The sequence below is a fragment of the Puma concolor genome, chromosome E2, assembly GCF_028749965.1.
Source record: "Puma concolor isolate L17-30 chromosome E2, mPumCon1.1.hap2, whole genome shotgun sequence".
NCBI lineage: Eukaryota > Metazoa > Chordata > Mammalia > Carnivora > Felidae > Puma > Puma concolor.
This window is the reverse complement of record NC_141681.1, coordinates 10100125-10127759: the sequence shown is the minus strand read 5'-3', so window position 1 is coordinate 10127759 and position 27635 is coordinate 10100125. Positions and strand designations below refer to the sequence as shown.

Here is a 27635-nt window from a genome sequence, read left to right as displayed (position 1 = left end):
GGCCTTTTTTGGTTGTCTGATGACAGCTCTTCCACTGCAGAATTATCTGGGGTACACCAGGCTCTCCTGCAAATATGCCATCTTGCTGCTTGGAATAAAATGGCAGAAAGTTTTCTCTTTGAGTCCAGATTTGGTTCTTTCAAAGTAGTGACTGATTACAGGTCTTAGTGTCCAGAGCTGTACCGTGCAGATGTCACCTCATGTCCTGCACACTTGTCCTGAGCAGGCGAAGGTGAATTCGATCGAAGTTAGTGGATGGAAATAGAAAAACTCTTTCTTCTTTTCTTTTCTCTCTCTCTCTCTCTCTCTTTCTTTCTTTCTTGCTTGCTTGCTTGCTTCTGCTTCTGCTTCTGCTTCTTTTTAATTCACAATTGCTTTTCCCCCCAATGCTAAGCTTTCTTTTGGGAATTCTTAATAGCCCTTCCTATAAGACTCTCTAGTTTGACAGCATTCATGAAGCTCACGGAAGGTACGTATAAGAGGAACGTGAACTTAGCACCTTCCCCTTTCTTGACTCTCCATGCTGGAGGTCGCAGGAAAGGGCCCCTTTTCTAGAAGAGGAAACTAAGGAGGCACCCCCACCCCCGCCCCTGTGAGAGGAAGGGAGCACAGCTCGCTCTGGTTGAAATTGGTCTGCAGACTATTTCAGTATTTATTTTCTACCCTTCCCCCTTCCCTGTCAGCTGATTGTTTTGTTTCATTTATATAGCATTGTTTGAGCTAAACGTTTATTTAGTTTATCTCACATATACAACATGTGTCTACTTAAATTATGTGCAGCATTTGAAAAATAAACAGAATATAAGTCACATAGTTTTTTGGCATTAAGACAAGAAAGAATCTGACCTTGAAAAGTGTACGTGTGTTTACATTTATATATGTGCACGTGCAGGAATACACGTCTAAACTCATCTGAGTACTGGAGGCTGCTGATAGGTGGCGCTATAATTCACTTGTATGTGGCTTGGGGGACAAGCGATGGAACAATTAGTACATCCTTCTTGGGCCTGGGAGGGAAGAAAACAAACCCTTTATTTCCCACAGTTTTCACTCCCTGTGTCACATCGGTATTTAATGGACTTCACTTACACGACTACTTGAAGTTTTCCCAGGCGAGTTGCTACTATTAATTATAACCTAGAGGGATAATATTAGTAAACGAATGGAGGCCGGCAGACGACTTTGGAAGAACTGATCCGCGAGCGCCTGGCTTGGTAGGATGAAGTAAGTCTTTCTTTGGTAGTCTCAGGTGGCCACAGTCCTGCCACAACCTTGGCGAGATATGTAGGCCACGCCCGTTAGTTTAGAGATCAAGAAACTAGACCCTGAAATGTCAAGAGACTGTTTCAAGTTCAGGCCGAGGGAGCGTTTTCACTGTGCTATGAGATGCTCACCTATTTCCCGTTTTAACGGATGTGGCATTTCCAGTATTTTCAATGATTGCATATTTCTTGCATAACTGGATATTTCAAAGTGGCCTAGGAGTTACGTGTTGTGTTATAAATACAGTTCGTTGGTCATCTGAGTGAAAAGCGTATGATGACCCCAGATTTCATCTTTCGTCACGAGAAGCAACTTCTTTTTTTTCTTCCTCTTCTTTGTTTTCTCTTCTCTCTCACCATGAGGTCATGTGGTATATCTACCCTTCCACTTACGTGTGCTTTTCGTCCTATTTTCTTTAAAATCTGTGCTTGTGAGTATCTCTGGTGCATGGTTTAACTGTAAAATACCCAGTACCTGTTTGCTTTTTATGGGACAAAATTTACTTTTGCATTTCTGTATGCCATTATTATTTGCTGCTGCTGTTTGCCTGTGGATGTTCTTGGAAATGCAGTTAAGTATTTACAAATAATGTCAGTGACTTGTTTGCATTCTCAATCAACCTAAAGGTCTCTTTTTTTTAAAGTTTATTATTATTTTCTTTTAATAGTCTCCATATCCAACATGGGGCTCAAACTCATAACCCTGAGATCAAGAGTCCCATGGTCTTCCATTTGAGCCAGCCAGAATCTCCCCTGAAAAGGCCTTCTTGATGTTACAAATGAAAAATTGCAAGATTAAACTTAAGAGTCCCAAGATATGGTACATGACAGAGTAGTGAATGCCTCTTTCCCAGACCGAATGGTCCATGGTAGGGCTTATCTAAACCCATCTCAGAACATCTCAGAATCATCTTTGATTAGCTTACCCGTATTTTGCCTTTCTTGTTAATTATTTGACCCATAATTTAGCTGCATGGAAACTTGGGTGTGGCTTGATGCCTATAGATCCTCACTGTTCAGTTCTAGAAACGTTTTCATTTTGAAAGTCTTTGCCTCTCAGTTTCAGTAATGTCTGACTATTTAGGACAAAAATCCACCACTCCTATACCTCTAATTATGGTTGGTACTGAAGCTGCATGGGGGTCTGTGCTGGGGGTGCAGGTGGTGAGGCCTGGAGTTTCATAGGTAGACTTTGCATCATACAAGACATTGGCCTGCACGCTATACACATATTTGTATGGACATTTACAGTCGGGGATATTCAGGAAAGCGAAATTTTTAAAAAGTTATTTTGAGAGATAGAGAAATACCTAATTACTGCACTTTATGTAAATCTGAAGTAATTTCCTCCTAGAAAAGTACTAACTACACACTTTAGTTCTCTGTCCTCTGTCTCTGAATTAGTCAAGTGTGGTTGCTGCCTTAACTTGCTCAGCTGGAAACCGCTGGCTCCGAGGACTCTGGGCTCACGCGATGGGTTAAACACAGGGACCCCCGAGTATGGAACCGACGCAGAATATTCATAAAGCCAGGCCGCATGGTTTCCTAGGAAGGTAACCCTGCTGTGTTTCTCTAGTGTCCATAAAACCCAGTCCACACAGCAGCTCTGTCGGTGGGTGACGGGGATTTTGCTGATGGTTTTACAATCGGGGATAGTTTATTATTATTATTTTTAGGATATTTTAGTGCATGCTTTTATGCGTGGTATTAAACTATGGCATCTTCAGTGGGAACTGAACCGAGTGCCATCATTTCCCCGGATGTCACTCTGACCCCGTAACTTTGGCCTTTCGGCAGTCCCTTTGCGCATTCGTTGTGGCATTTTGTATGAATTCATTCTTTTTACCTGGTGGATGGGGATGGGGTGAGGGGATGGGGTACGCTTGTAGCGAATGGAACCGAGATTACAGATCATACAGGTGCCGTGTCAGTTATTAACCTGGGAAAGTGAAAGCCGCCTATAAATTCTCAAGGTAGCCTTTGAAGTCTTCGGTCTTTTAGAAGCTGGCTTGAGATGGAGGCAGTGAGTCACGATTGTCATTTTCATGCTTTTCCGTAGGTTCTGGGTAAGCATTTTGTAAACGTGCATCTAAATGCACCCTGTGAGCTTATAATAAGTCTCATTCTTCACATTCTTGAAGTGTGGGTGATGGTATTACATAAAGTCCATCTTGGAATACAGTGATTCCCAGAAAGTCCACATGGTTTTTCATTGCAGTTGTATTGAAATCTGCACCCATATTTTAGGACAGTCCTGTCTGTAGTGTTCTCATTTGAGCATCCTTTGGATTATTTTCAGGGTTACACGGGAGGGTAGAGAGAAGAAGCGTTTTGCTGAGTGCTAGGCGAGGGGTCAGGTATGTTTTATATGTCGTTCCAATTACCTTATTCCCACAGGAACCTAGCGAATTGTCCATTATTATGCCCATTTTAGAGATGAGGAAATCGAGGCCTTTCCTGCATCGCGCAGCTTGCAAGGGACAGAGCTGAGCATGACAGAGCTGACATGCGTGCCCTCCCCCACTGCATCTCGCTGCTTCCCTGGGATGCACTCCAGGGCCCCCCAGGGCTTTCGCAGGCTCCAGCCCTGACCCCAGGGCTGAGTGTTGTTCCTGGGATGGGCGCCATGGATGGAGCGTGGTACTGTTGCCCAAGGAGCCGATCTGCCCCTCCGTTGTTGGGGAATGTGTGGTCAGGAATAGGATAGCGGCATGCAGCGAGGATGGTTCTGGTCCTTCCCTCTGAGATGGGTGACCTGAGGCCTGGAGAGAATGAAGCGATGGAGAGTTTGAGTAAGCTGCCATTTCTGAAATTCCCGGGGGCCCAGGGGGCTGCTTGCACTTTCTTGGTTTCTTAGTTGTTTTCTACTTAAGAACCCCCTTTGCCCCGTACTCCTTCTATGCCCTTTCTTTTCTTCCTCAGATACTAGTGCTTCATGTGTACAGATTTCTCCAGCGCTCACGGGAACAGACCAGAGATCGAGCGGAGTAGCTGTTCTGCAGCTGCCTGCTCCTTCTCTACAACATGGACCTGAATAACTCAGATCTGCGCTTTGCAAGAGAAGCAGCTGACTCAGCTTATGGCGGACACGTCCAGTGACCCCGCTACGTGTTTGGTTTTGAGGAACTAGAGAGTAGATTTGAGCCCCTTTAGAGTATGGAATGCAGGCCATTCTGGACCCATTCAGGTGGCCTAGCAAGAGTTGGTGGGACCTGTGAGGTGGAACGGGCCTTGAGCAATGCGATATTCAGTATTAAATGCGTGCTTGATTTGAGTTTTTAGTCTGTTCTATTAGGAAGTACCCCTTGTATCTCCCTGTAAGCTTGGAAAGTGTTTTCCTTGGAGAGGACTGCCAATCCCACTTATCAGTAAGGATATGGATATTGCTAATCACATTTGTCAAATTCTGGGCACAGATATAACCCATGCCATGGCTCAAATTTCACACCTGAGTAGCGGGCATGCAGCACAGTGCTGGTGGTGATCAAACCATCCGGTCATTACTATGCTGCCCTCCTGGGAGTTGGGTGCTGCAGCCTGTGTGTGCCGTTCCACGTGTGGTATGTGTTTCTTAAGACCTGATTCAAACGGCACATGGGAATTTCACTATCCATGAAAACTGTACCCTTCACACACAGGTCTTGTGAATCAGAGAGCCCACCTAGCAAATTCTAGTTTCTCCTGGGTGTCCTGTATTTAACATGGGTCCTCCTAGCACCTGAGTCACCGTCCACGGCTCTTGTATTGTAACTTACCCAGATGAGGAACTGATGAGGAAGGCCAGAAGTTGGGGACAGAGGGGTGGGAAATGGGAGTATATTTGGGGAAGGTGGGAAGTTCTGGATTGAGAAGACCATCCACACGAGCCAAATGTGTGTGTAGCTGGGACTTGAGATCTTATTTAATGAAAGAAGAAATAATGACAAGCCAAACAGGGCCCTTTGCAAGCATCCCCACTTGGGTACATCCAAACCAGCGACCGGCGAGGCAGCCCGGGGCAGTGCAAAGCTGTTTTCAAAATCAGGGCCATTCACCGTCCCCCAAACCCTTGCAGGTCAGGCCTGAACACCTTCTCTGTGCCCCGTGTAAAAATACACTTTGAGGAGATTGGATACGCCCTATGAATTATACCTTATTTATTATCATTGAGTCCCCCCTTCTTCCGTCATGCTTTAGAATTATGGGCTGGAGCAGTTCTTAATACTCTATTTATTTTAGGGGAGGAAAATGTTTTTCTTCAACCACAACATTCATGCAATACCAACTGCTGGCACTTTCCCCAGCATTTAAGGAAATATTGTTGTAAGGCTTTTATGTTCTGTACTTCAATCAGCCAGACCCAGCAGTATCCCAATAGAAGGACCCTCAACAGACCATTTTCAGCATTTTGCTACAATTAAACTCCTCTGGTTTTAGCCCTCAGGCAATTTAGTACCTTTTTACATATGCACATTATGAACTTTTGACCAGGGTCTAGCAGTCATATATTAGAGTGTTGCTCTCGAAAGCAGGCTTAACAAGTTCCTCTGAGTATTACAGTTGGAGTCAGTCGTGGAAAAGGTAATTTAAGCAACTTGCAGCGAGGCCATTCAGAATCTCAGCGATGACCCTAAATATCTCTCGCTTGTGCTCTCTCTCTCTCTCTCGCTCTCTCTCTCGCTCTCCTTTTTTTTTTTTTTCCCCTTGTTTCTTCTGGAAGCTGGTAGCAAGAGCTTTCAAAGTCTGTGATTGATCTTTTATTCAGTAGCTAACGAGGGCTGTGATTCTATTAGCGTGCTACAAGGCAAGAGAACAGTGATTTAATGAAGTGTCTAGTGAGCCGGCCATAGATTTATCCTGTTGTCGCTAATTTGCAGTGCCGTTGTGAACATAAAGGAAGACTGCACTCACACTGCTATTAAGCAGGTATTTCCTTAGTAAATTGTTGTAAGGTCAGGTACAGTTATCTCAGCAAAAGCAATGCCTTACCTCTTCAGTGTCTGCAGATGACAGCCGCCGTGCTGAGCGCCCACTGAGGTGGAACCAGGAGATCAGAGGTCCGTCTCCAAGTCGCCCTTAGCGGAGGCAGGAGCAGATGAACTGCCAAGTAGGAGTAATAGAGTCATAATTGGTGATTAGAACTGGAAAGGTACAATAACATCTTAATACAAACTGGCGTATGTTATAGTTACTGTCAGTTGTTGTAAACTCGCCCTGCCGCCCGGACTAGTTACGCTTCCCTTGATTAGCTCGGGGAAGCGCGGCGCGGCGGCGGCGGCGGCGGCAGGTGCACACGGGCACACGCACGCGCCTAGAGCGTCCACGCCGCTCCGCTCCCCGGGGCCCTGCCCTGTCTCTGCTAGTTCCCGTGGGCGCCGGCGCTCACCCCGCTCGGAACGCGCCGTGGTAACCTTTTCCTACCACCCTGGGAGAACCGTGATGGCGTGGGTGTCCTCTGATTCCCCCCGCCCTCCCTCTTTCCAGGCACAGTGACATTTATGCCCACTGGCTTGGAGGCTCGTTGAACTTTTGTTTTATTTGCCTTTGCAAAGGCGCGGTGTTTGCCTCGTGTCAGATCCATATCCCACCACACTTCTGTGTTCACAGAAACAGATTGGGTCTCGCCACCCCAGAAGGAAAACGGGAAAGGGAGGAATTGCGGGGCGCCGAGGAATTTTGCATTTGAGACTGGCCTCCTCGTCAGAACGCAGGGGCGGATTACAGGTGCAGGGTGTGACCTGTGAGGTGCCCTTGCAGGTATGGGGGGGGGGTCCATCTGTGGGGAAGGCTAATTGAAGAAATTCCTTTACGATGCTTCACGAGGTGCCAGGCTGGCTTAAAGGACAAGCCTTGGTAAGCAAGGCATTCCACGGCAAATGTGTTCGTGGCCGGAGGCTCCTCTATGCTCTGCAGCATAATTGCTCTTTAAATTCATAAAAAGAAGAAGGTAACCAACATTGTGCAGACACGCTGAGCAGCTGTCCTTATTCATAAATCTAGGTGACTGGTCATTTGTTTTGTTTCCAGCGGGGTAAGGCTGGGCAGGTTGCCTCGGAGCGAGCCATGAGGAGAGCTAAGGAGGTGAAGGGCCCAGACGCATTTTACTCATCCAGTACGTAGTAGGTTCTCAGCAAATCTTGTTTGATTCTGCGCTTGTGGAATCTGGAGAACCTTGTCATCCGGTGTGCACCCTGACCCGGGAAACTAGGCCGGTTCTCACGCGTACTTAGAGCCCCAGGGATACCGTGGTAGGTTAGTTAAGGCTTCTGCTCCAGTAAAGAGTTTAGAGGAGTGTTTGGTAACCGGGCCCTGTTTGTAGACAACCATCAGGATGATACAAAAGAGCGAGTCTAACTTCCTGATTTCCCACCGTGGACCTTTGGGCCTCAGCCCGGTCACGTTCGGTCTGTAACGTGGTGGCACTGCCCCGCCATCAAGGGGGTCCCCCTCCCACGGGACTGAAACCTCAGCTTTTCGGTCTGGAGATCAGGACCCGGGACCCACACAGGCAGCTGCCTGTCGTGGAGTGTAGACGAGGCTGACTGATCCAGAGCGCACCAGCCTCAGTGAGACTCTGGTCAGGGCCTGGGAACGGCTGTCACTGACCCGTCTCGGAGGGAGGTGGCCTAGGGAGTCCCCATACACTCCCTGATTTAGCTTCACTGGCATATCCAACACTAAATAGAATTGAAAGGAAGGGAGGAAAGAGGGAAGGGGGAAGGAAAGGGAAAGGAGGGCGGGGAGGGAAGGAAGGGGGCACGCTGGAAAGGGAGGGAGGAGAGCATAGCCCATGTCCACGTGCCCCGTCTTACAGTCCACACAAAGCACCACGACCAAGGGACTGTAGAGGGACAATAGTGCCAAGCGACTAGAATCTCTTGAGTACCTCCTCTGTGCCAATACCTCTTTAATCTTCATGGCAGTCCCTGTGACCTAGACGATAAAGGTTTAGACGCCACGTCAGAAGCAAAGGCATGATCTGAACCCAGATCTGTCTGCACTTCTATCCGTAAGTAGGGAAGGGCTGCCCGTTTCAGTGTGCCCATACCCCATTCTTCCTAGGGAGGCCTCCTTCCTCTACAGGGCTGGCAATGACTGTTCCCTCCCTTTCGTTTCTATATGGGTCCCCATTTAGTCCCCCTTATTGGACAAATGGACATTGCACCTTCCATTCTGGTTTGGGGACATGTTGTTGGGCTTTCCATAAGGAAAACGAGGGAAAATAGAAAGAGAGTTATGAGAATTCCTGTTTCTAAAGTGGGTGAATAATCTGGGCTGGAAACATACTGATTTAGACCTACAAACCACTCAGCCCACCCCGCCATTTCCCTAAGTGGCCCTGAGGGAAGATTTGTTGAAGAATTGTCTGTTTTATCCCATGACCCAAGCTCAGAGGTTGAGGCAATATCCCTGAATAATGTGCCTTTTCACTAATAACCGGTGGACCCATAATCTCTTAATTTAGCATGCTTTCCAGGAATGTGTTAATATTTTCCACTTTACACAGCCTGTTTTGGTAAAAGCTCCCCTTATTTAAAAAAAAATTATTTTCACGTTTTATTTTATTTTTTGAGAGGGAGAGACAGAGTGTGAGCAGGGGAGGGGCAGAGAGAGAAGGAGACACAGAATTCAAAACAGGCTCCAGACTCTGAGCAGAGCCCAACATGGGCCTAAAACCCGTGAACATGAGATCATGACCTGAGCTGAAGTTGGACACTCAACCGACTGAGCCTCCCAGGTGCCCCTAAGCTCCCCTTATAAATGCTCCTTGGTAAATAATACCCATCATCAGAGGACACTAGTAGTAGAATTATTTTATGGTTTTTTTTCAAGTATTCTGTGTTTCATGGATTTTTTTTTTTCTTTTTGAAGAACTGATCTTTAAGATCAGAGTTGCATTCAGATGGGCTTTATTTATTCTTTAAATGAAAGAGGCTGACACGTTAGACACAAAAGGTCACTTATTCAATGATTCCATTTATATAAAATATCCCAAATAGGTAAATCCATAGAGACGCAAGACAGGTTGGTAGTGGTCAGGGAGTGACTGCTCACGGGTCAGAGTTTCCTTTTGGGGTGATGAAAGTGTTCTGGAACTAGACAGAGGTGGGGGTTGCACAACATAGTGAACATACTAAATGCCGATGAATTGTGTGTTTTAAAATGGTTCATTTTATATATAAATTTCACCTGAATAAAGGACAGATAGGGTACTACATACAAAAGGCATCTGGGCACATGAGGCATGTTAAACTGTTCCCCGTCCCCCCATCTTTTCCACCTGTAGTAAACAATTCCATCACTAGAGCACAGGCCGGAAAAGCTTGGGCTGTGTGCAGTGTCCAGGCAAACAGATCTCAGAGAGGGAGCCCAGTCCCCTCTCTAGAGGTGCGTGTGGAGTTGCGCACGGAGCCTCAGAACCACAAGCTTACCTTACCATTTCTTAAGCATGCTATTGATTAGTTATGTGTTTGCCTGTGTTATTAATAATGTATTCCTTAAAAAATCTATGTGCATTATAGTCTTTGATCTTGTCATGAAATTTCAAAGCCGAAGATTCCATTTTCTTTTTTCTTTTTTTTTTTCAATTTTCAAAGGGTAGAATGGAAATAATTTTAAAACTTTTCAAATTTGCCTTTCTAGTGGAGAACTTCCTGCTGACCTCCCTCCATGTTAATGAGGTTTGTATGTACGTGCACATGTGTGGTGTATATACGTGCGTATATACACGTACACAGACACATGCAAACACGTGTAGGTACATACACACATACTTTGAGGAGAAAACAGTACACCAGTTGCTTCAAGCTTACTGTATTCTAGAGGTGAGGAATATTTGAATATAAGACTGATGCATCTTGTAGATTAAAACAGAAATTAAAGACTTCAGACTAAGGCCCCATCAAAAGCTCTCTTTTCATTGTTCTTTTATTGTTTATTGACTTCAAAAAGACTTTTTAGTTTAAACTGACTTTAATGTCTCTCGAATGCTCTTTTGTAAAGTGACTTTGAAAACTCGGGGATAATGTCTTCATTAAGTGGAGAAAAATCTTGGGGAAAACTATAACTGTAACTTGCCTTTCATTAGAGTAGAAAGAGATAAAGCTTTGCTTAATTAATGTCTGTTTTCCCTCTGTTCAGAATTCTGAGGGAAAAGGGAGCTAGAATTAGTGCTGGTAAAAGCTTGAAACAGACATAGCACTGCAACTTTTTTCTTCCCTACTTAGAGTTCAGAAGAGCACACTTCATATAACCCCATGAACGTTATTGGAATATTCCAGGTGCCCCGTCTTGTGGATGTATAATGGCTCTAGACCCAGTGACGCCAGTCACCACGGCTCTTTCCACTTTTGCCTTCATTTTCTTTTCTGTTTGTTTCCAACACTTGTTTAGGACTTGATGATTTGAGAGGAGATAGCTATTCGCATGTTTTCTTTTCTATTAAAGAAGAAAAATCCAGGGGCGCCTGGGTGGCTCAGTCGGTTAAGCGTCCGACTTCGGCTCATGTCATGATCTCATGGTCCGTGAGTTCGAGCCCCGCGTCAGGCTCTGTGCTGACAGCTCCGAGCCTGGAGCCTATTTCCGATTCTGAGTCTCCCTCTCTCTCTGACCCTCCCCTGTTCATGCTCTGTCTCTCTCTGTCTCAAAAATAAATAAAACGTTAAAGAAAAAAAAAAAAAGAAAAATCCATTCTCTCCCTGCTGCCTTCTAAGCCACCGTTCGGATTCGATCTCTTCACAAAGTCTTTCCTGATTGCCTCAGCCTCTGCGTACAGAACGATTCCTTTTTGCACCGGATCTTTACTTTTCTGTGGCTTTCTACCTGTTCCCTGTCTCACTTCTCTCTGCGGAGCAGATTTGCCCCTTAAGGTTAGAAATGCTCTTCTGAGCTGCCTTTTTTTTTTTTTTTTTTTTTTTTTTTCAATCTGTGGGGAGCAGAATGCTGGACTCTTGCGACGTCCAAGGCTCCACCTATGCTGGCTGATCCCACTGGTTGCCTTATTCTTTTTTCCTATATTAGTAGTGAAAGGGAGAATTGCTCATAGGAGCACCACCCATCAGAGTTCAAAGTCAGTTTCAGGATCTATCTTTTTGTGTCCACACATGCCAAGGAATGCAGTTCATAGAGGAGTCCTCTCCAGCTGCCTTCTCGGCTCCTGTTAGAAGGATGCCACCCTTTCTGTGTAGACATCAGCGATCCTAGGGCCTGACAGTCAGAGGAAACAGTATCTTAAAGTGGAAAAAGCACTTGGGCTTTTTGATGGGCTTGGGATGAAACAAGACCTAGGCACAAATCCTGTGTCTTCCACGTACTAGCTCACTGACCCAAAGCAGGTTGCTGAGGCGTCCAAGCCTCAGTGTTCACATCTACAAAGCGGGGATAGTAGTGCTTACCTTGAAGGGTTGTGGATGGATCAAATGAGGTAGTGTGATTTCTAATCCACATTGATCTTAGCAAAACCCCCCAGCCGCCTAATTCTGCCTCACAGCAGACCCACTCTGGCTTCTTCTAAGTCACTAACACTTGAAAAGACTTCCCTTTTTACCTGTCTCCCCCCCAAAGTATATTTAAGAGGGCAGCTTTCAATATCATGATGTCTTATGCCTAATAATCCTGACAGCGTAGGTGTCTTGACTGTGTCTCTCAGTAGATGGACGGGTGGGTAGATTGATTTTGTTTTAACACCTGTGCCATCCCTCTGGCCTGACTCTTTTTCAAATGCTCAAATGCCACCGAGTCCTGGGTTTTTGGAGGCGGACGTAAATACTAAGAGTTTTAAGTGGCATGGAGTCGCTGCGGGTTTGTTATGTAAACCCTCAGGGATATTTATACCCTCTACTGAGAAGGGTAATTGAGCTTCCAAACCACCCACCAAGATTTCTGCCTGTAAAATATTTAAGGACTGGTACTATAAAGCCATTTCCCTTATGCAATTTGTTTTCCATCTAGAAGCAGGAGAATAAGGGGAAATGGCTCAGAGTAACTTATAAAAGCCAAACTCTTAAGCCACTAAATGCATCTCCTCCACAATGGCACCTGGAGAAGGGCTGAAGGCAGACAAAAAGTAAGCAGAAGAGGGACCAGGGTTCAGAAATGGAGATGACAGAGCTCCACAATGAGGTGCGATGATGGCGTCATAAATCATCCCTTCGGTATCAAGCTAGACGTTCCCTGCAAGCAGATCACGAGTGTGTAGAAGGGATTTTTGATAAAAGGGGCCAAGTTAAAGGATGTGAGAGCCTGAACTTTAAAAAGCAGAGCAGGCTGCCAGGATACCTCTGAGCGGCTCACACACGGTGGGGAAGAGTCCGTGGCTGAGCTTACACGTGGACCGTCGGCCCAGACCTGCAGGGTTGAGCTTTCTCGCCTGCCTTGCAGAAGGGTCTTGAGGCGTGCTTTCCCGGGGAGCCCATCCCCCTAGAGGAGGGTGCTGCAGGAGCCTGGTGAGGTGGTGCTGGGTGACAGATGCTCTAAAACAAGGCTGTGTGCACAACCTGGGATTAGAACTGAAGAGATGGGAAGGGAACGCTCAGGGACCGTAACAGATGTGTACATTTCAGATTGATGTGTTATGAAAGGTAACACTAGCTGCCCACCTGTAGACAGTGGCTCAAACATGGGAAACTTTGCAGGGCGCTGTCTCTTCTGTCTCTCTGCCCCTCCCCTGCTTGCGCTCTGTCTCTATCTCTCTCAAAAATAAATACACATTTAAAAAAATACACACACACACACACACACACACAGGAAACTATATTGGTTTTACATAAGGTCCAAAGTGGCTGTTCTGGAATAATAATAGGTGGCTCTCCCCCCCCCCCCCCCCCCCCGGTGGTGACTTGGGGACCCAGGCTCTTTCCATCTTGTGGTTCTGTTATCCTCCACGTCTGGCTTCCAAGGCTGCACTGGTTGTGTGCATCACACTGGTGGAAGAGGCCGCATGTGGGCCGTCACGTAGGAGGCATCTGAAGGACCAGGCCTGGGGGTGGCACCCGTCTGTGGAACGTAAGAGGCTAAGAAATATGGTCAAGCTGTGTGCTCAGGAAGAAGAGGAAACAGGTTGGGCAAACAGACAGCAAGTCTTTGCCCTGGTTGTTGTTAGAAGTCACTTTGGATCCTCAGTACTTGTTTTTTTACGCCCAAACTCTTCATGTGGTTGACTCTGGGGATAGCCAGACGTGAATGGAGCATGCTCCCTGCTGTCCACTGTCTTAGCCTCTTGGGGAGGCAAGACCCTATTCTTACCGTCCACCGTGCCAAGTGCCAAGGTCTGTCTTCCAGTAGAAAGGACGATACGTGCTCACCGCCACGGCCTCCCTAGCTACTGGCGGTGGCCACGGGACACTTCTGGCCAACGAGTCCAAGCAGAAACTCACCCAAGCCTTCTTAGAGACCTTCCGTTCTTGGATGGAAAGGCAGGGTGCTGCTGGTGTGTTCCATCTCCCTTTCTTCCTTCGCGCAGTGCAGATTTGATGCTGATAGGCACGGCCTTTACATTCTGTCATAAAGCAACCGACAGGAGGGGCGCCTGGGTGGCGCAGTCGGTTAAGCGTCCGACTTCAGCCAGGTCACGATCTCGCGGTCCGTGAGTTCGAGCCCCGCGTCGGGCTCTGGGCTGATGGCTCAGAGCCTGGAGCCTGTTTCCGATTCTGTGTCTCCCTCTCTCTGACCCTCCCCCATTCATGCTCTGTCTCCCTCTGTCTCAAAAATAAATAAAGGTTAAAAAAAAAAAATTATAAAAAAAAAAAAATAAAAAAATAAAGCAACCGACAGGAGGGGAAAGTCACGAGAATGGCAGAGAGAATGTCCGTCACCATATAGGACCATGGCCTGGAGTCAGCAACTGCGTAACCATCAGGCAAGTGTCTTCGTCCAAGGTCTCCTTTTCCCCTTCCTGTCAATGAACCACTATTAAACAGGGCGAGCGATATGAGTATGGGACACGGGTGTGAGAGAGATTCTGGATAATCCTCAGGGGTGAAAATTCTTTGAGAATTTAAGTCATCCATCACCCCATTTGTCTGCTTGAACATATGCCAAATAATCATTGTGTTTTGCTTCATTTGGGAAATACTCCAGTGCAGTGCTTCTAGGAAGTGACCAGTTTTTACACAGGAAGACTTTCTTTGCTGTTCAGATTTTTCTCAGCCGCTCATTTGTGGTGTGGTGATGTGGGGTATGATCTCAGAACTTTGCATCTTGTGTGAAGTTCCCGAAGTGATATTTGAACTTCTTGGCATTCTTACTGTTATTGTCCCCTTTCCTCTGTGACTTTGTACTGAGACACATTTATGTTATGAAAATTGCCTCAGGGTATTTAAAAATCTGTATTGGGCCACATTGGTTAGAAGATGAAAATCCATAGGTGCTGGTACCTGAATGTCATTTGATCTGAATTAGACTATGGTTTCTGTCACTCACTTTTTAAAAAATGTTTATTTATTTTGAGACAGAGAGAGAGAGAGAGAGAGAGAAAGAGAGAGAATGTGAGTATACAGGGGAGGAGCAGAAAGAGAGAGACTCTCAAGCAGGCTCCAAGCTGTCAGTGCGCAGCCCGATGCAGGGCTCGAACCCATGAACTGTGAGATGATGACCTGAGCCGAAATCAAAAGTCTGACCCTTAACTGACTGAACCACCTAGGCACCAGTTTCTGTCACTCTTAACAAAAATAATATTATTAGTAAGAAGACTACCACGACACCACTACTCATGATTTTCCATGCCAAGGAATAGTGCAAACATCATCACTCAGTTGATGTCCGATGTATGAAAATGAACTTGAAGAGCTCTGTACTACATCCATTTGCAATGTTGGGGTTTTTTTTTCCCCTTTTCACCAGAACTCTTGCAGATAACAGTTGTCATCAGTTTTGGATTCTACACATACTTGAAATACTACAGGTATGCTTCTTTAGAAATGTAATGTAATGTAGATGCTCCGAATGATTTAGTAAAGCCATCCCTCTCAGTATTCCAGTTGTTAAGATGCCAGTCTCGGCACCTGTTTTTCTTAGGTGCCTGCACTTGCAGAGGTCAAGGGCTGATGAAAATTCAAAGTTAAAAGAAGAAAGAGTAGCACGGTAAAATCAGCTTCTGTATATATTTCAGATTAAAACCCCAACCATATAGAAGCCCTGCTGCAAAGGATTGGCTGCATGTGACATTCGTATAACCAGCTGCATGAACGATGGAATTAGTCCGCAGGGCCAGGGGGCATGTGTTCGGCCTGATAGCTCATAAACCAAGGCCGTCGTGTCTGCAGTACTGAGCAGTCCTAGGCTATCATTTTCAGGAGGCTGTGTCCATTTTTAAATAACGGAAAACTTTGGGGCCCTGATAATTGTTTCTTAAGGAAGAGGCTCGGAGTTTGGAATGCGAATGTTTGTTAGTTGAAACTACGTTATCCGTGTGTTCTGTAAAGTGCGCGCATGCGGCTCGGAACGTATGCCGTCACGTTTTGGTAGATTGAAGACAGTCACACCATTTTGTTATCAGATGGAAGGTCCGCTGAACACAGCGCATGTGAAGACAGATTACTGGTCTACCTCCTTCCTGGCTAGTCTGTGGTTTAGCGCGGGAAACAGCAGACTGGGGCCTTGGGCCAAACCTGCCCTACTGCCTGCGTAAGGCAGTGTAACCTGTAAGCTAAGAGTTCCTTTTACATTTTTAAATGGATGGAAAAATATTAAAAGAAAAATGATACTTTGTGATAGATGAAAACGGTATGGAGTTTGAATCTGATTGTCCGTAAATAAAGTTTTATTGGGAGACAGGCTTGTTTATTCATTTAGGTCCTGTCCGTGGTTGCTACAGAGTTGTATCGGCAGCATCGAGTGGTTGCAGCAGATCACGTGTGCTCCACGAAGCTGAAAATACTTACTTTCCAGACAGATTTGCCAGCACTTAGTTTAGGTGGTGTACTTACCTGTGAGCAGAAGCAATTAAGGAGAGATTTTTGCCCCTTCTCTCCCAGGGTCGTGAGGAAGGGTCAGACTGCGTTCCTGCCCACAGTGCTGGTCTGGATCTCAGGGTACGTTTTGGAATTCTTCCTCTTCAGCAGGCCCCCAGCCCGACTTTGCCTCCACCCCACTCTTTACTCCCAGATCTGTGTAAGTTAAACAGCAAGGTGTTAGCTCAGGGCTGTTGCAACCAACTAGCAGTTCTCTGCAGGCCAGAAAGAGTCACCTCTAAGATTATCGAGCCATCGTGTGGCACAGCCGACCAAGCCCTTGCAGCAGGCTGCCATTCCACTGTTCTGTAGTTGCAGAATAATTTAGGGATGATGAGGGGAAAGTGGTCTCTCTTTATCTGTTAATTCCTTGGAGGAAGTTCTGTTCAGAATGAATAGTCTTGAAATGTGTAATAAAGTTACCTATCAAGACCACTTTTACAGAGAGATTTAAATGTGATAATAAGAATAAAAGAAAATGAAGTGACATTGAGGGCGTCTTCTTTTATAACAGCTCTTGGTCTTGACTGTTAAGCACACTGTAAAATGACTTTTATACATTTATGGATGGAAATGGTTCTGCTGAAATTTTAAGTGTTAACATTGTTCAAACTTCCATTACTAACACCTCTCGCATTGCTACAAACGGTTTCCTATTTGACATTTTGATCATACTAACCTGGGACATTTTACACCGATGCTTTCATTTCATGTGATAGGAAGGATCTGTCTATTTTGATTTCCGCTCCTTTCTACAGGAAGCCAATACATTACGTCTGCACATCTTACCCCAGTGCGACCTAGAAACTGATCGTCACAGAGGATATGTGGAGAGATATCCGCACAGAGGAGAGATGGAGAAAACTCAAATGTTTTATTTGTCAGACTGGCCTGGGTACAAAAAAAAATATATGTCCATATATACACATATGTGTATATATTTATATATATATACATATATGTATACATTTACATATATACATATGTGTATATATGGACATATACATGTGTGTATGTATATACATATATGTATACACACATATATACACATATGTGTGTATGTATATACAAATATATATGTATACACACATATATATACACACATATATACACACACACATATATGTATACACATATATATATATAATTTTTTTCAACCTGGTTCCATCCTTTCCTGATTTTGTTGTTTGTTTTCCTTAAAGCTACTACTGTTCAGACTACAATTCATAACTGCACCTTATTTTTTTTATAACAGTCCTTACTGAGCTATAACTCACATACCAGGCAATCACTCATTTAAAGTGTACAACCTAATGGCTTGTAGTATATGCACCGAGGTGCACAGCCATGAACACGATCAATTTTAGGACATTTTTATTACCCCCCAAAAAGAAAGCCTGCACGTCCGAGCTGTCACCTCCCAATATCCCACTCCATCCGCCAGCCTTCGGCCACCACTCATCTACTTTCTGTCTCTATAGACTTGCCTGTCCTGGACGTTTCATATAAACGGGGTCGTGCGACTCGCGGTTCTGGCTGACTGGCTTCTTTCGCTTAGCCTAATGTTTTCAAGGTACTGCACCTTATTTTTCAGTCCTCTGCTTGTGATTTCTTTCTTATAAACACAACATTAAAAAAGAGAATACTTGCGTGCCCAGATGTATTGAACCCGCTGAAGCGTGCGGGATCTCTTGGGCTCCTTGTTGTAGCCACCACACCAAGCGGCAGTACCTCATCCCTGCTAGGCATTCTGCAAGTGCTTACCAAGTACGTAAGTGCAGGGTTGATAAAGCTGATGCTTCCAATCTCCCTTGGCACCCCGGCGGGCATACCACAGGGAAAGGTGGGCTTGTAACAGGATATGTGCGGACCTGCGCTCAGGAAACGCCCAGAAGCTCAGACGTGCGAGGCTGATGCCCTGTCTACTAGGGAATCATGTCTTCATCTTCTCCACTCCCGTACTGAGCGCGGGGACTCCCTCGTACTGTTTCGGGCTCTCCTTGGTCACCCCGCTTGGCTGTGTCAGCTTGTTGCCGGCACCTTTCCTGGGACGGGAGCTTTCGGTAGATGGAGAAAGGTGGTGTTGTGAATGTTTTGCTTCTTTCCTCCCAGAGTTTCGCAGAGGAGAGTAAGGTGCCGTTTGGTTACAAACTCGTCCTTTCTAAAGTTTCGGCCTGTTTTTACAAGGATGACTTTGGATGGGGATAACTCGAGTCCTGCTTTATATCTTGATGAAATGAAAATCCATTTCTCCATGAGGATCGTTTCGCAGTTGGCCAAGAACAGCCCAGGGAAACCTGTCTAGTGTTACAGTTGTTACCAAATCCGGGCAAATCGAAATCGTGACTGGTGGGGTGGTGGGGGGGTTGGGGGAGGTTGGATCGTGAACTCACTGGACAGAATTGGACCATCAGCTTTCATTTTCATTTCAAGACCTGTCCCCCATTATCACAGAGGATGGAAAGTCTTCGTAAGTGAGAGCTAGCTAATTGCTTCCTTATTTGAAGACCTAAATGAGTTTTAAAGTGAAATGCATATCTCCAAGTGCTAAGTAGCCAACACACAATAGGCAATTGAGATAGCAAAGACTAATTTAGAAAAGGTTGTTCTGTTCTTTTCTCTTTCTTCTCTCTCTTTTTCTCTCCACCTCCCGCCCTCCCCTGTCTTTCTCCCTCCTCCTTTCTTCCCTTCTTTCCCTCCCTTCCTTCCCTCCCTTCCTCCTTCAGATCCTTCTTTCTTCTTTTTCTCTCCTTTCATTTAACCGTTATAAATACTACGGGGTTGCATCCGTAGGCTTTTGCTGGTAATTAAATAAATTATTTATACATTTAACACAATCTTGAATTACTAGCTGATCATCTTAGGCACTCAAAAGTATAAGAGCCCTTGAAAGCAATATCCAAGCATAGATATTCCATAGCACGCCTTACAATCTAAATATTGCTTTTAGTGTAATCGAAGCAGCGAGAGTAGTCACAGCAGTTGATGGACTATTTTTCAAATTGATTTCAAAAATGTATTTAAGGGGATGATCTTCTAGTCTAGATTACCTATTGATTTTTAATATGAAAAGCTCATTATGTAAGCAGTAACTGCATATAAAAACCTAGCAAACCTTTGCATAAATCCTTTAATTGAATTTCCAGAGCCCGTGGTTCTACTTTTTTTTTTTAATTAAATCTATTTCTTTTTTTAAGTGTTACTGTGTAATTTGCATGCTGTGTAGAGGCCCTGTCCCAGATAAAGTGCCATTGATCCTTATTAAACCTCACCTCTGGGCTTGCTTAAAACTAACTGGAAAAATTAAAGTGTTCATGCCGTGGTGCACTTATAGCTTGTGTGATAGGATTATGGAAAAAATAATAAAACTAATTTCCAGGAGAGAATTTATAATGTGAGATTTTATTTTTTTTTCAATTTGATAATTAATAGTGAAATCGTATCATATATATAAATCATATTTCAGCCTATAAACGGAAATGGCAATTAGTAAAGATAATATACACTTGATGTAAAACCATCATGTTACGTGCGGATAATCTTTTGGCACTTTAATTTTTTAATTGTAGAAGGAAAGGATTATGAGTTCAAGTCCGACACATTAAATGGTGGGTTTCCTTTGAAAAATCTGATTTTTTACTATGCGCTATATTAGGAGGATTTTTAATTTTAGTGTGGGGAAATATAAAAGACACCGAGAAAGATACTCTGGTTATGTTTGTGCTAAAATGTATGTATTAGAATTACCAGGGGAAAGAAAAATATAAAGGCTGCAATAGGTTTTTCTATTTTTTAATACCTAACATTTGTTATTTTAAAAGCAATAAAATCCCCTAAAGAAATATTCATAATCAATAAGAACACAAAATATGGAATATATTAACTGAGTTATAAAAATGTTTGTAGTATAGCACAAAATGAAAAACACAGCAAGTTATGTACGGTTTAAAGTGTAATCAATTTTGAGGTTGTATACAAGGATATAAATGATAAACACAAGTAGTAGCATTTTTAGTAAAGGCTGTTACAAAATACTGTATTTATGGCCTATTCCATTCTTTTTATAGCTCATTAATGTAGAAAACAAACACAGTGTATCCATCTTCTCCGACAGCTTAAAATTCCCTTAAATGATATTTTTAAATGGAAATACTGAGCTCATTTGATCTGTTTCTTCTTTGCACGTGTTAGTTTGAACAGGCGTGTTTACCAGGGTTCCTTTGCAGACTCTGGAAGAAACGTGCTGACAGTGACGCGCTGCCCTCCCTGCACAAAACAGGGCTGAGTTGAACACCTTTATGAACAGGTTCGCTATTATTCCTGTACCCTCAGAGGGCTCCATGCCCACTCCCCAGGTCCCACCCCACCCCAGGAAGTACCTTCACACCTTTGGAAGCTGCATTAATTCTTCCGGGCCACAAGGGGGCTGTTGAGTTGCTGGTTCACTGCACTCGCTGGCAGGAGAGAGTTTTAATGCTGGTTCCAAAGGTGCTTAATTTCCTGTGGTACCTATGAATATGCATGTGGTGTGTGCTCAGCAATCTACCGGTTCAAACTAGGCAGCTGGTTCTGATGGTGAGGTATATGTCTGTCTCTTTCTCTTCATCTCTCTCTCTCTCCATCTCTCTCTCTCTCCATCTCTCTCTGTCTCTCCCTTTCCCTCGGACAAGTCTTTTCTGAGTAAGCTGAATCTGTAACGTGATTTCAGTAGTTTATTTTCAGTATTTAATTCGATTTTGATGTTTCTGTCATGGCCTCTTTCTTCTCCTTTCCTTTTTGTCATTCTGTAGAAGTTATTAGCCTGTTATGGTCGTTGGAGCATAGTTCCATGGCTTATAGGAGCCACATACTGGGATATCCAGCCTTCGTAAAGCATAAGTAGGTTTAACAATGCTTTATTTGTTTCCAGTAAGGTAGGAGTATTTGGAAAAGAAAAAGGAAAGAAAAATCTTGGTAAGAAGGGCAACATACTTGAATTGTTTTCTTTCTTGCTGTTTGAATTAACATACAGTTTATTGCTAGATAGTTCCATCCATCTATCCATCTATCACCATCCATCCACCATCCATCCGTCATCTATCCATTCAACTATCCATCTGCCATCTATCCATCCATCCATCACCATCCATCTATCCATCCATGCATCCATCTATCCATCCATCCAACCATCTATCCATCCATCCAACCATCCACCCATCCATCCAACCATCCACCCACCCACCCACCATCCACCCAATATGTATTGAGTGCCTGCTATGTGTCAGGCACTACTTTAGACATTAGGGATATGAATTTAAATTTGGAATCTTGTTATCTAGTGGGGAAGACAAAGACATATGCAAATAAATTTAACAAAGAGAAACAGAGACCCAACTCAACCTTGGGCAATAACATTCATTTTAATGTTGAGAGCTTTTTTTTTTTTTTTTTTAAACTCATAGCTCTTGTTTATTTGGACTTTATAATTTTTTTTGTTTTTGTTTATTGCTTATTGTTTTGTTAATATTTTTATTTTTGAGAGAGAGAGGCAGAGTGTGAGTGGGGGAGGGGCAGAGAGTGAGCAGGAGACACAGAATCTGAAGCAGGTTCCGGACTCCGAGCTGTCAGCACAGAGCCTCATGTGGGTCTCAAACTCACGAACTGCAAGATCATGACCTGAGCCGAAGTCGGATGCTTAGCTGACTGAGCCATTCAGGCACCGCTGGACTTTATAATTTATAAAGCTAACATTACTATAAAGAAATATGTCTTTGTGGCATGACTATATAAAAGAAGGTACTTGACCTAGTAAAAATGAAGATGATGTATTCTTTTCCCTAGAATAGATTGGTATTGGTCTGGTTGCCTCTGGAGAATCACATAGCCATTGTTATAGGGGGGTCAACACAGAGGATCATCTGTGGAATGTGGGCAGTCATCTGCAAGTTGAGGACAGGGGCCAGGGCACCAAATGAAGTGGTGTAAGTATTTGGCCTGTGAACCTGGCCAGTGGCCACAGTCAGGAGTCAGAGTTCCACATGAGGAGCGAAAGCCAAGCTGAGCTAGGAAAAGCCCAACCGGCACAAATTAGAGGCCTCCAATAATGTTGACCCAGTAAGGCCCCCATCACTGCCACTTCCCAAAGACAGTACAGTCAATGGCAAAGAAAATGGGGACACAAGAGAGCTGAGAGAACTTCGGAGTCAAGAAGTAGGCTTGCAACAGCCATATCTTCTCTGAGGCAATGGATGGATTTCGTGATTGGGCCACATCTTATAGAGTATCAGAATAGTAACCTTCTGAAGCTTCTTTGTCCAATATGATAGCGCCTAGCCACATCTGGCTATTTAAGTTCAAATTAATTAATTAAAATAAAAAAAATTCAGTTGCTCAGTTGCACTAGCCACATTTCAAATGCTCAGTAGTCACATGTGGTCGGTGGCCACCATATTGAGTAGTGCTGATATGGAACATTTCTATCATGGCAGAGTGCTCTGTTGGACAGCGCTGCTCTCCAGCAGAAGTCTCCAAAGTGTGAAGGATGACTCACTAGGATTCCAAAAGAAAACATGACAGTTCTGTTTTATTTTATTCTTCTATGTATTATTGAATATCTCCATGCTTTTATCCGGTGGCCGGTACTACTGTTTTAAGAGCTTTATATAGATTTACGCATATCATCCTTTTCAGTATCCTATGAAGTAGTACTGCCATTCATATTTTACAGATAAGGACACAGGTGCACTGAGAAAGGAGGTGGCAGAATTCGGATTCCATCTCAGGTGATCTAGCTCCTGATCCCTCCTTTTTGTTTTTTTAAATGTTTGCTTATTTTTGAGAGAGCGAGCGAGCATGCAGGGGAGGGGCAGAGAGAGAGAGGGAGACATAGAATCCAAAGCAGGCTCCAGGATCTGAGCTGTCAGCATAGAGCCCAATGTGCGGCTCGAACCCAGGAGCCATGAGATCATGATGTGAGTCGAAGGTGGACGCTTAACGACTGAGCCACCCAGGTACCCCTCCTGATCCCTCCTCTTAACTGCCGCACGACATTGGCTCTCAAGAAGCATTGATGTTTACACATATTACCTAGATATGTTGACGTGCGTGCCCTCCTCAGTCCTTGGATAGTCAGGAGCTGGATATAAGGTGTTTTGAAGTGAGGCTGGATATTTCCCTCGGTCATGGCGCAGCCTCTACTCCTTGTGGGCTTTCAGCATTGGAAACTGAATTGTGGTTTCCCCACGGGTGCTCAATTACATGGATTCAGACACTAGATTATCTGGTTTGAACTAAAGCATCCGTCACAAAATGTGCCCAAAAGCCTTAAAAAGATTTCTGCAGAGAGACCCGTGTTTGAACATAATACTTAGAATGTGAGTGCAAGCAGTAAAAACTGACATCATTGCCAGTTCACCTCCTCCTCCTGTGAAGCCTTCATCTGTTACAAGATAAACACAGTGACAATTGGATCAGATCTTAGAAGAAATCACTGAAAAGCCCCAAAATCTAAATTAGCACCAAGAGATGTGCAATTGTACGCACTATTTTTAATGATGAACATAATTCTTCCCCTCTATCCTGCCTTGTGATGTTAGCTAACAGAATGATACACGTTTGTAATTTGTAAATAAACCACGCAGACATATATTGAGGAATCTGTCTTGAATTTTTCTAACTGGTCAAGGTGCACAATCTAAGCAGTCTGGAGCCTTTGAGGTTTGAAACAGAATCTCTTGCCTCTGCCTGTCTTGGTTTTCACCGTTCATGTGGGTCCTGCTCTGTTTGTCCTCTGCCTGTTAGAAGAACATTCTTTCAGTAAAGTTGAAAATCATGAAACGAATGGTATTTTGTAAATGGGGGGGGGGGGAAGTCATTGACTGAAATGAACAGTCATGGCTCAGAGACTGAACTTTGGGTGGGAACTTTGCATTAACTGTAGGAGAGCTTTCCCCATCATCCACCTCTTAATTTGAAGGTATTCAAGCCTTTTTCAAATATATTCTCGTGCCAGTGCATAACTGCACTGAGCCCAGTTGACAGAAGCCTGGAAAATTGCAAAGATAGAGGTTTTCCCCTGCATTCTGGAAATATTCTCCAGAACTTTTTCAAGCACGCTGAACCTTTTGCTCAGGGCAGGGGAAGAGTGTGTGTGTGTGTGTGTGTGTGTGTGTGTGTGTGTGTGTGTGTATGTGTGCGCGTGCTTGCGTATGTGTGTTGTGAAGGTGACAGGAGAGCCGTATTTGTGAAAAACCGTACAGAAATAATGTATCTACGAGCTGTTCCTGTTCATCTTTCTGGTGCTGGCGCTTTACACTGTATAATTTCATGCCAAAAGGGAGCCCTTGCTCGCTCCGAGATTGCTTAACTCTTTCCGTATCCCTGGTTAACGCTGACCTACCCAACGTGTACGTTGCTGACATGCTTTGTCTTCATATGCTTTTTGAGAGCTTTCAAAACAAATCTATGTCTAAAGACTAACTTAGAACCGGCTTGTTCCTGCAGTGCCTGCTCCGAGCAGTGGGTAGATAGGACACAGCTATTTGGATAGAAAGCTGGAGCAGATGGCGCCATGTTTTTTAACACCATAATTCCGTAATCCCTGTTAGAGAGATGGAGGTGAAAGAGGGCACTTGGTGTCTCCAATGTCGAATAGCTCCACATTTTTTTGTTTAAATAACCCACGTTTATTGAATGCTTACTGGGCCCTGTGCTATGTGCTGATACATGTGATTTCTCATCTCCTGACCATCCTGTGAAGTGGCTACTATTATTAGGCTCGCTTCTAACTGTGAAGAAACTGAGGCTCAGCGAGGTTAAGGAATCGGTTCGGTGTCGCACCGCCGGTCAGTGACAGAGCACGTATGAGCACCACCAGCGCTTATCAGCCCCAAGACTGTTCCCAGGACCACGTGGTATGAGTCCCCGGTATGACGAAGAACATGGGTGTCATTTTTCTGGCGAAGGAGCCTGTCTTATTCATCTGTTTGCCTGTACTCAGCTCGAGTGCCAGGCCCACAGGAGACACATGGCACACTCTGTTGGGAGAAAGGCCTGAGGAAGAAAGGGCCGCTCATACATATTCCCAGGAGTGGGTTGGAGGTGAGCATCCCGGTCTGTAGACCTGCAGTTCTACATGTTGGGGCTCCGCTTAGGAGAGGGTGAACCATTCTGCTCAGAACCTCGGAAGGAGCCCGTGAATATGAGGGGCGCTGACGCTTACTGTTGGTCAGCGTCAAGGTCGTGCCAGGGACGAAATTAACACACAGCCAAGATGGGGGTGCCTCTGCCAACGTCAGTGAATGTTTCGTTCCTTCCTCTTAGTCTACCATTTCCAGGCGCTCACATGCAAAAGCCACTTGTACGTTTCTGATTCAGCGTCAAAGTCGTATGAAAAACGCTCCGTGTTTATGCACGTCCCCTTCTGTGGGAGAGACCAGCCAGCCCCCAGGAAGTGAGTCTCAGCTTTCAGGGTGAGTCCTGTATCTGCAAAGCAGACTCTGACACAGGAGACTTTTAAAACGCTTTCCTTTTTACCCCCATCTGGGTAGATTTTTTTTTTTTCCAGTAGTTTCTTAATGGTCTTTAGTGAAGGAAGTAAGTGGCACTGATCAGTGAAGGTGGACAGTAAGATTTATAATGTATTTGTGCTAGCTGATTGCCAACAGAACCGGCCTTTCCCAGCGGTGCTGTACGAAGACTCGGAAAATCAATAGGGATTAACCTCTGACCTCCTTCACATACTTATACTGTGGGCTGCATCGCTTACCAATATTTCATCTGTTTCACTTAGATGCTGTTACTTACTCAATAATGTGTGGCCGGTCTCACAAGATAACTAATTAATTTTTTAAAATGCAGCATTACTTGTAACTGTGATAAAATATCACACCTTTGGAAATCAAGGCCCTTTTGGTTTATTTATTAAACCCACATTAATTAGTCTTAATTAAACAACAACAACAACAACAACAACAACAACAACAACAAAAGAACGGGGAAGCGAGAGAGCTGAAACTCGAGGGTTTTGCTTGGCTCACAAAAACCCCCTGTGGTTAACAGTGGGGGGGGGGATCCCCTGTGGCTCTAACATAGCAGGTGTCCCTAGAACATGGGCCCCCTTCAGGAAAATTGCTACTCTTACAACTTTTAGACATATATGTGATATATATATGTCTAATATATATGCTCCTCTTATCTTTTGGCCCTATATATAATGTATGTATGTACACTATATATATACTTTTTTTCTATGAAAGGTACATTTGCAGATAGATAGATAGATAGATAACTAAGCAAGCTACCTTGCAGTGAAATGAACCCAATGTATACTTTTTATCAGGAATCAAAATTACCTTTAATTCTATTTGCAAATGTATGCAGAAGTTGGTGTGAACATATGTTTTTATGAACGGCTCTTAATTATGACTACACAGGATGAAAAAGGAACAAACGTGTAGTAATACACTTTTTTTTTTTTTACCTTTCCCTTTAAGCTTTGACATATAATAAAGTGCTTTGCATTTGTCTTAAAAATTGAAATTGTTGTAGATTTCCTTCAGCCAAGACCCTTTTGTTTGCAGATTTTTTTTTTTGCAACTATACGTATTCCCCAGAGTTTACTTACAGTTTGCTATTGATCTCGCAGCTGGTATTTGAATTGGTCGATGTACTCTGTAACTTGTTTAAGATACCCTACCTGAGCTATTAGTTTAAATAATGTATTCATAAATTGATTAATCATTACAGTAAGACTTATTAGCTGCATTTATATCTGTGTGTTATCCACAATTGACTTGTACTCTAATAATCACGCATACTTAAGCAGCAGTTGGGTTTCACACCACAGTTTAATAATTATCAAGGTGGAAAACAATAGTATTTGTGTGTCGAAGTGGGGGCAGGGCTTCAAAGGTTGGGCTCTCTCCGCAGATTGCCACTTTTACCTTCCTTAGGATAAACACACAGTTCTTAGGAAGAAGTCCTTAGGAAGTGGGCCAAATCCCGTCCGCCTCAAAGAAATGATCCAGTTTGCCGAAGCCGGCCTGGTGTCAAGGTTCTGGAAGACGGAGGAGGGCCGAGGGTGGCGCGTTTGAAGGGGTAACGCCTTTGTCTCCGCCCCTCCAACAGCCACCTGCTGGGGGCGGTCTTGCCGCTGGCTCTTCGGGGGCCCACAGAGCTGGCCACGCCACAGGGCTCTTGTGCCAGCGAGACACCCACGCCCTGCGCTGCCCTCCAGGGAGGCTGACAGACCCCAGCCCAGGTGCGCCACGTAGCGGCGGAGCTGGGCGGCCTCGGACCCGCGTGTGCCCCGCGGCGCTCGCTGGGCCGGTTGTGTGCAGACTTCATGCGGGCTCCCAAGCCCACGGGAAACAAGCCAGCCGAATACAGGATTTAGGGCTACGTGCGCTTTTTAAAAACATACGTTTGGGGCGCCTGGGTGGCTCAGTGGGTTAAGCGTCCGACTTCA

General features: G+C 44.5%; 2 protein-coding genes across 2 annotated transcripts in view; both read left to right on the top strand.

The window, feature by feature from the left end:
- The window catches only part of WWOX (WW domain containing oxidoreductase), a 984564-nt gene that overhangs the window by 319547 nt on the left and 637382 nt on the right, over positions 1–27635 (top strand). The gene's annotated exons all lie outside the window — the stretch shown is intronic.
- LOC147573361 (uncharacterized) overlaps positions 3985–27635 on the top strand; it is a 50300-nt gene continuing 26649 nt past the window's right edge. The window contains exons 1-3 of the mRNA XM_086690860.1: positions 3985–4054; positions 6491–6647; positions 27196–27605. Coding sequence (XP_086546986.1) covers positions 3985–4054; positions 6491–6647; positions 27196–27605 — 637 coding nt within the window. The remainder of the gene's footprint in view (positions 4055–6490; positions 6648–27195; positions 27606–27635) is intronic.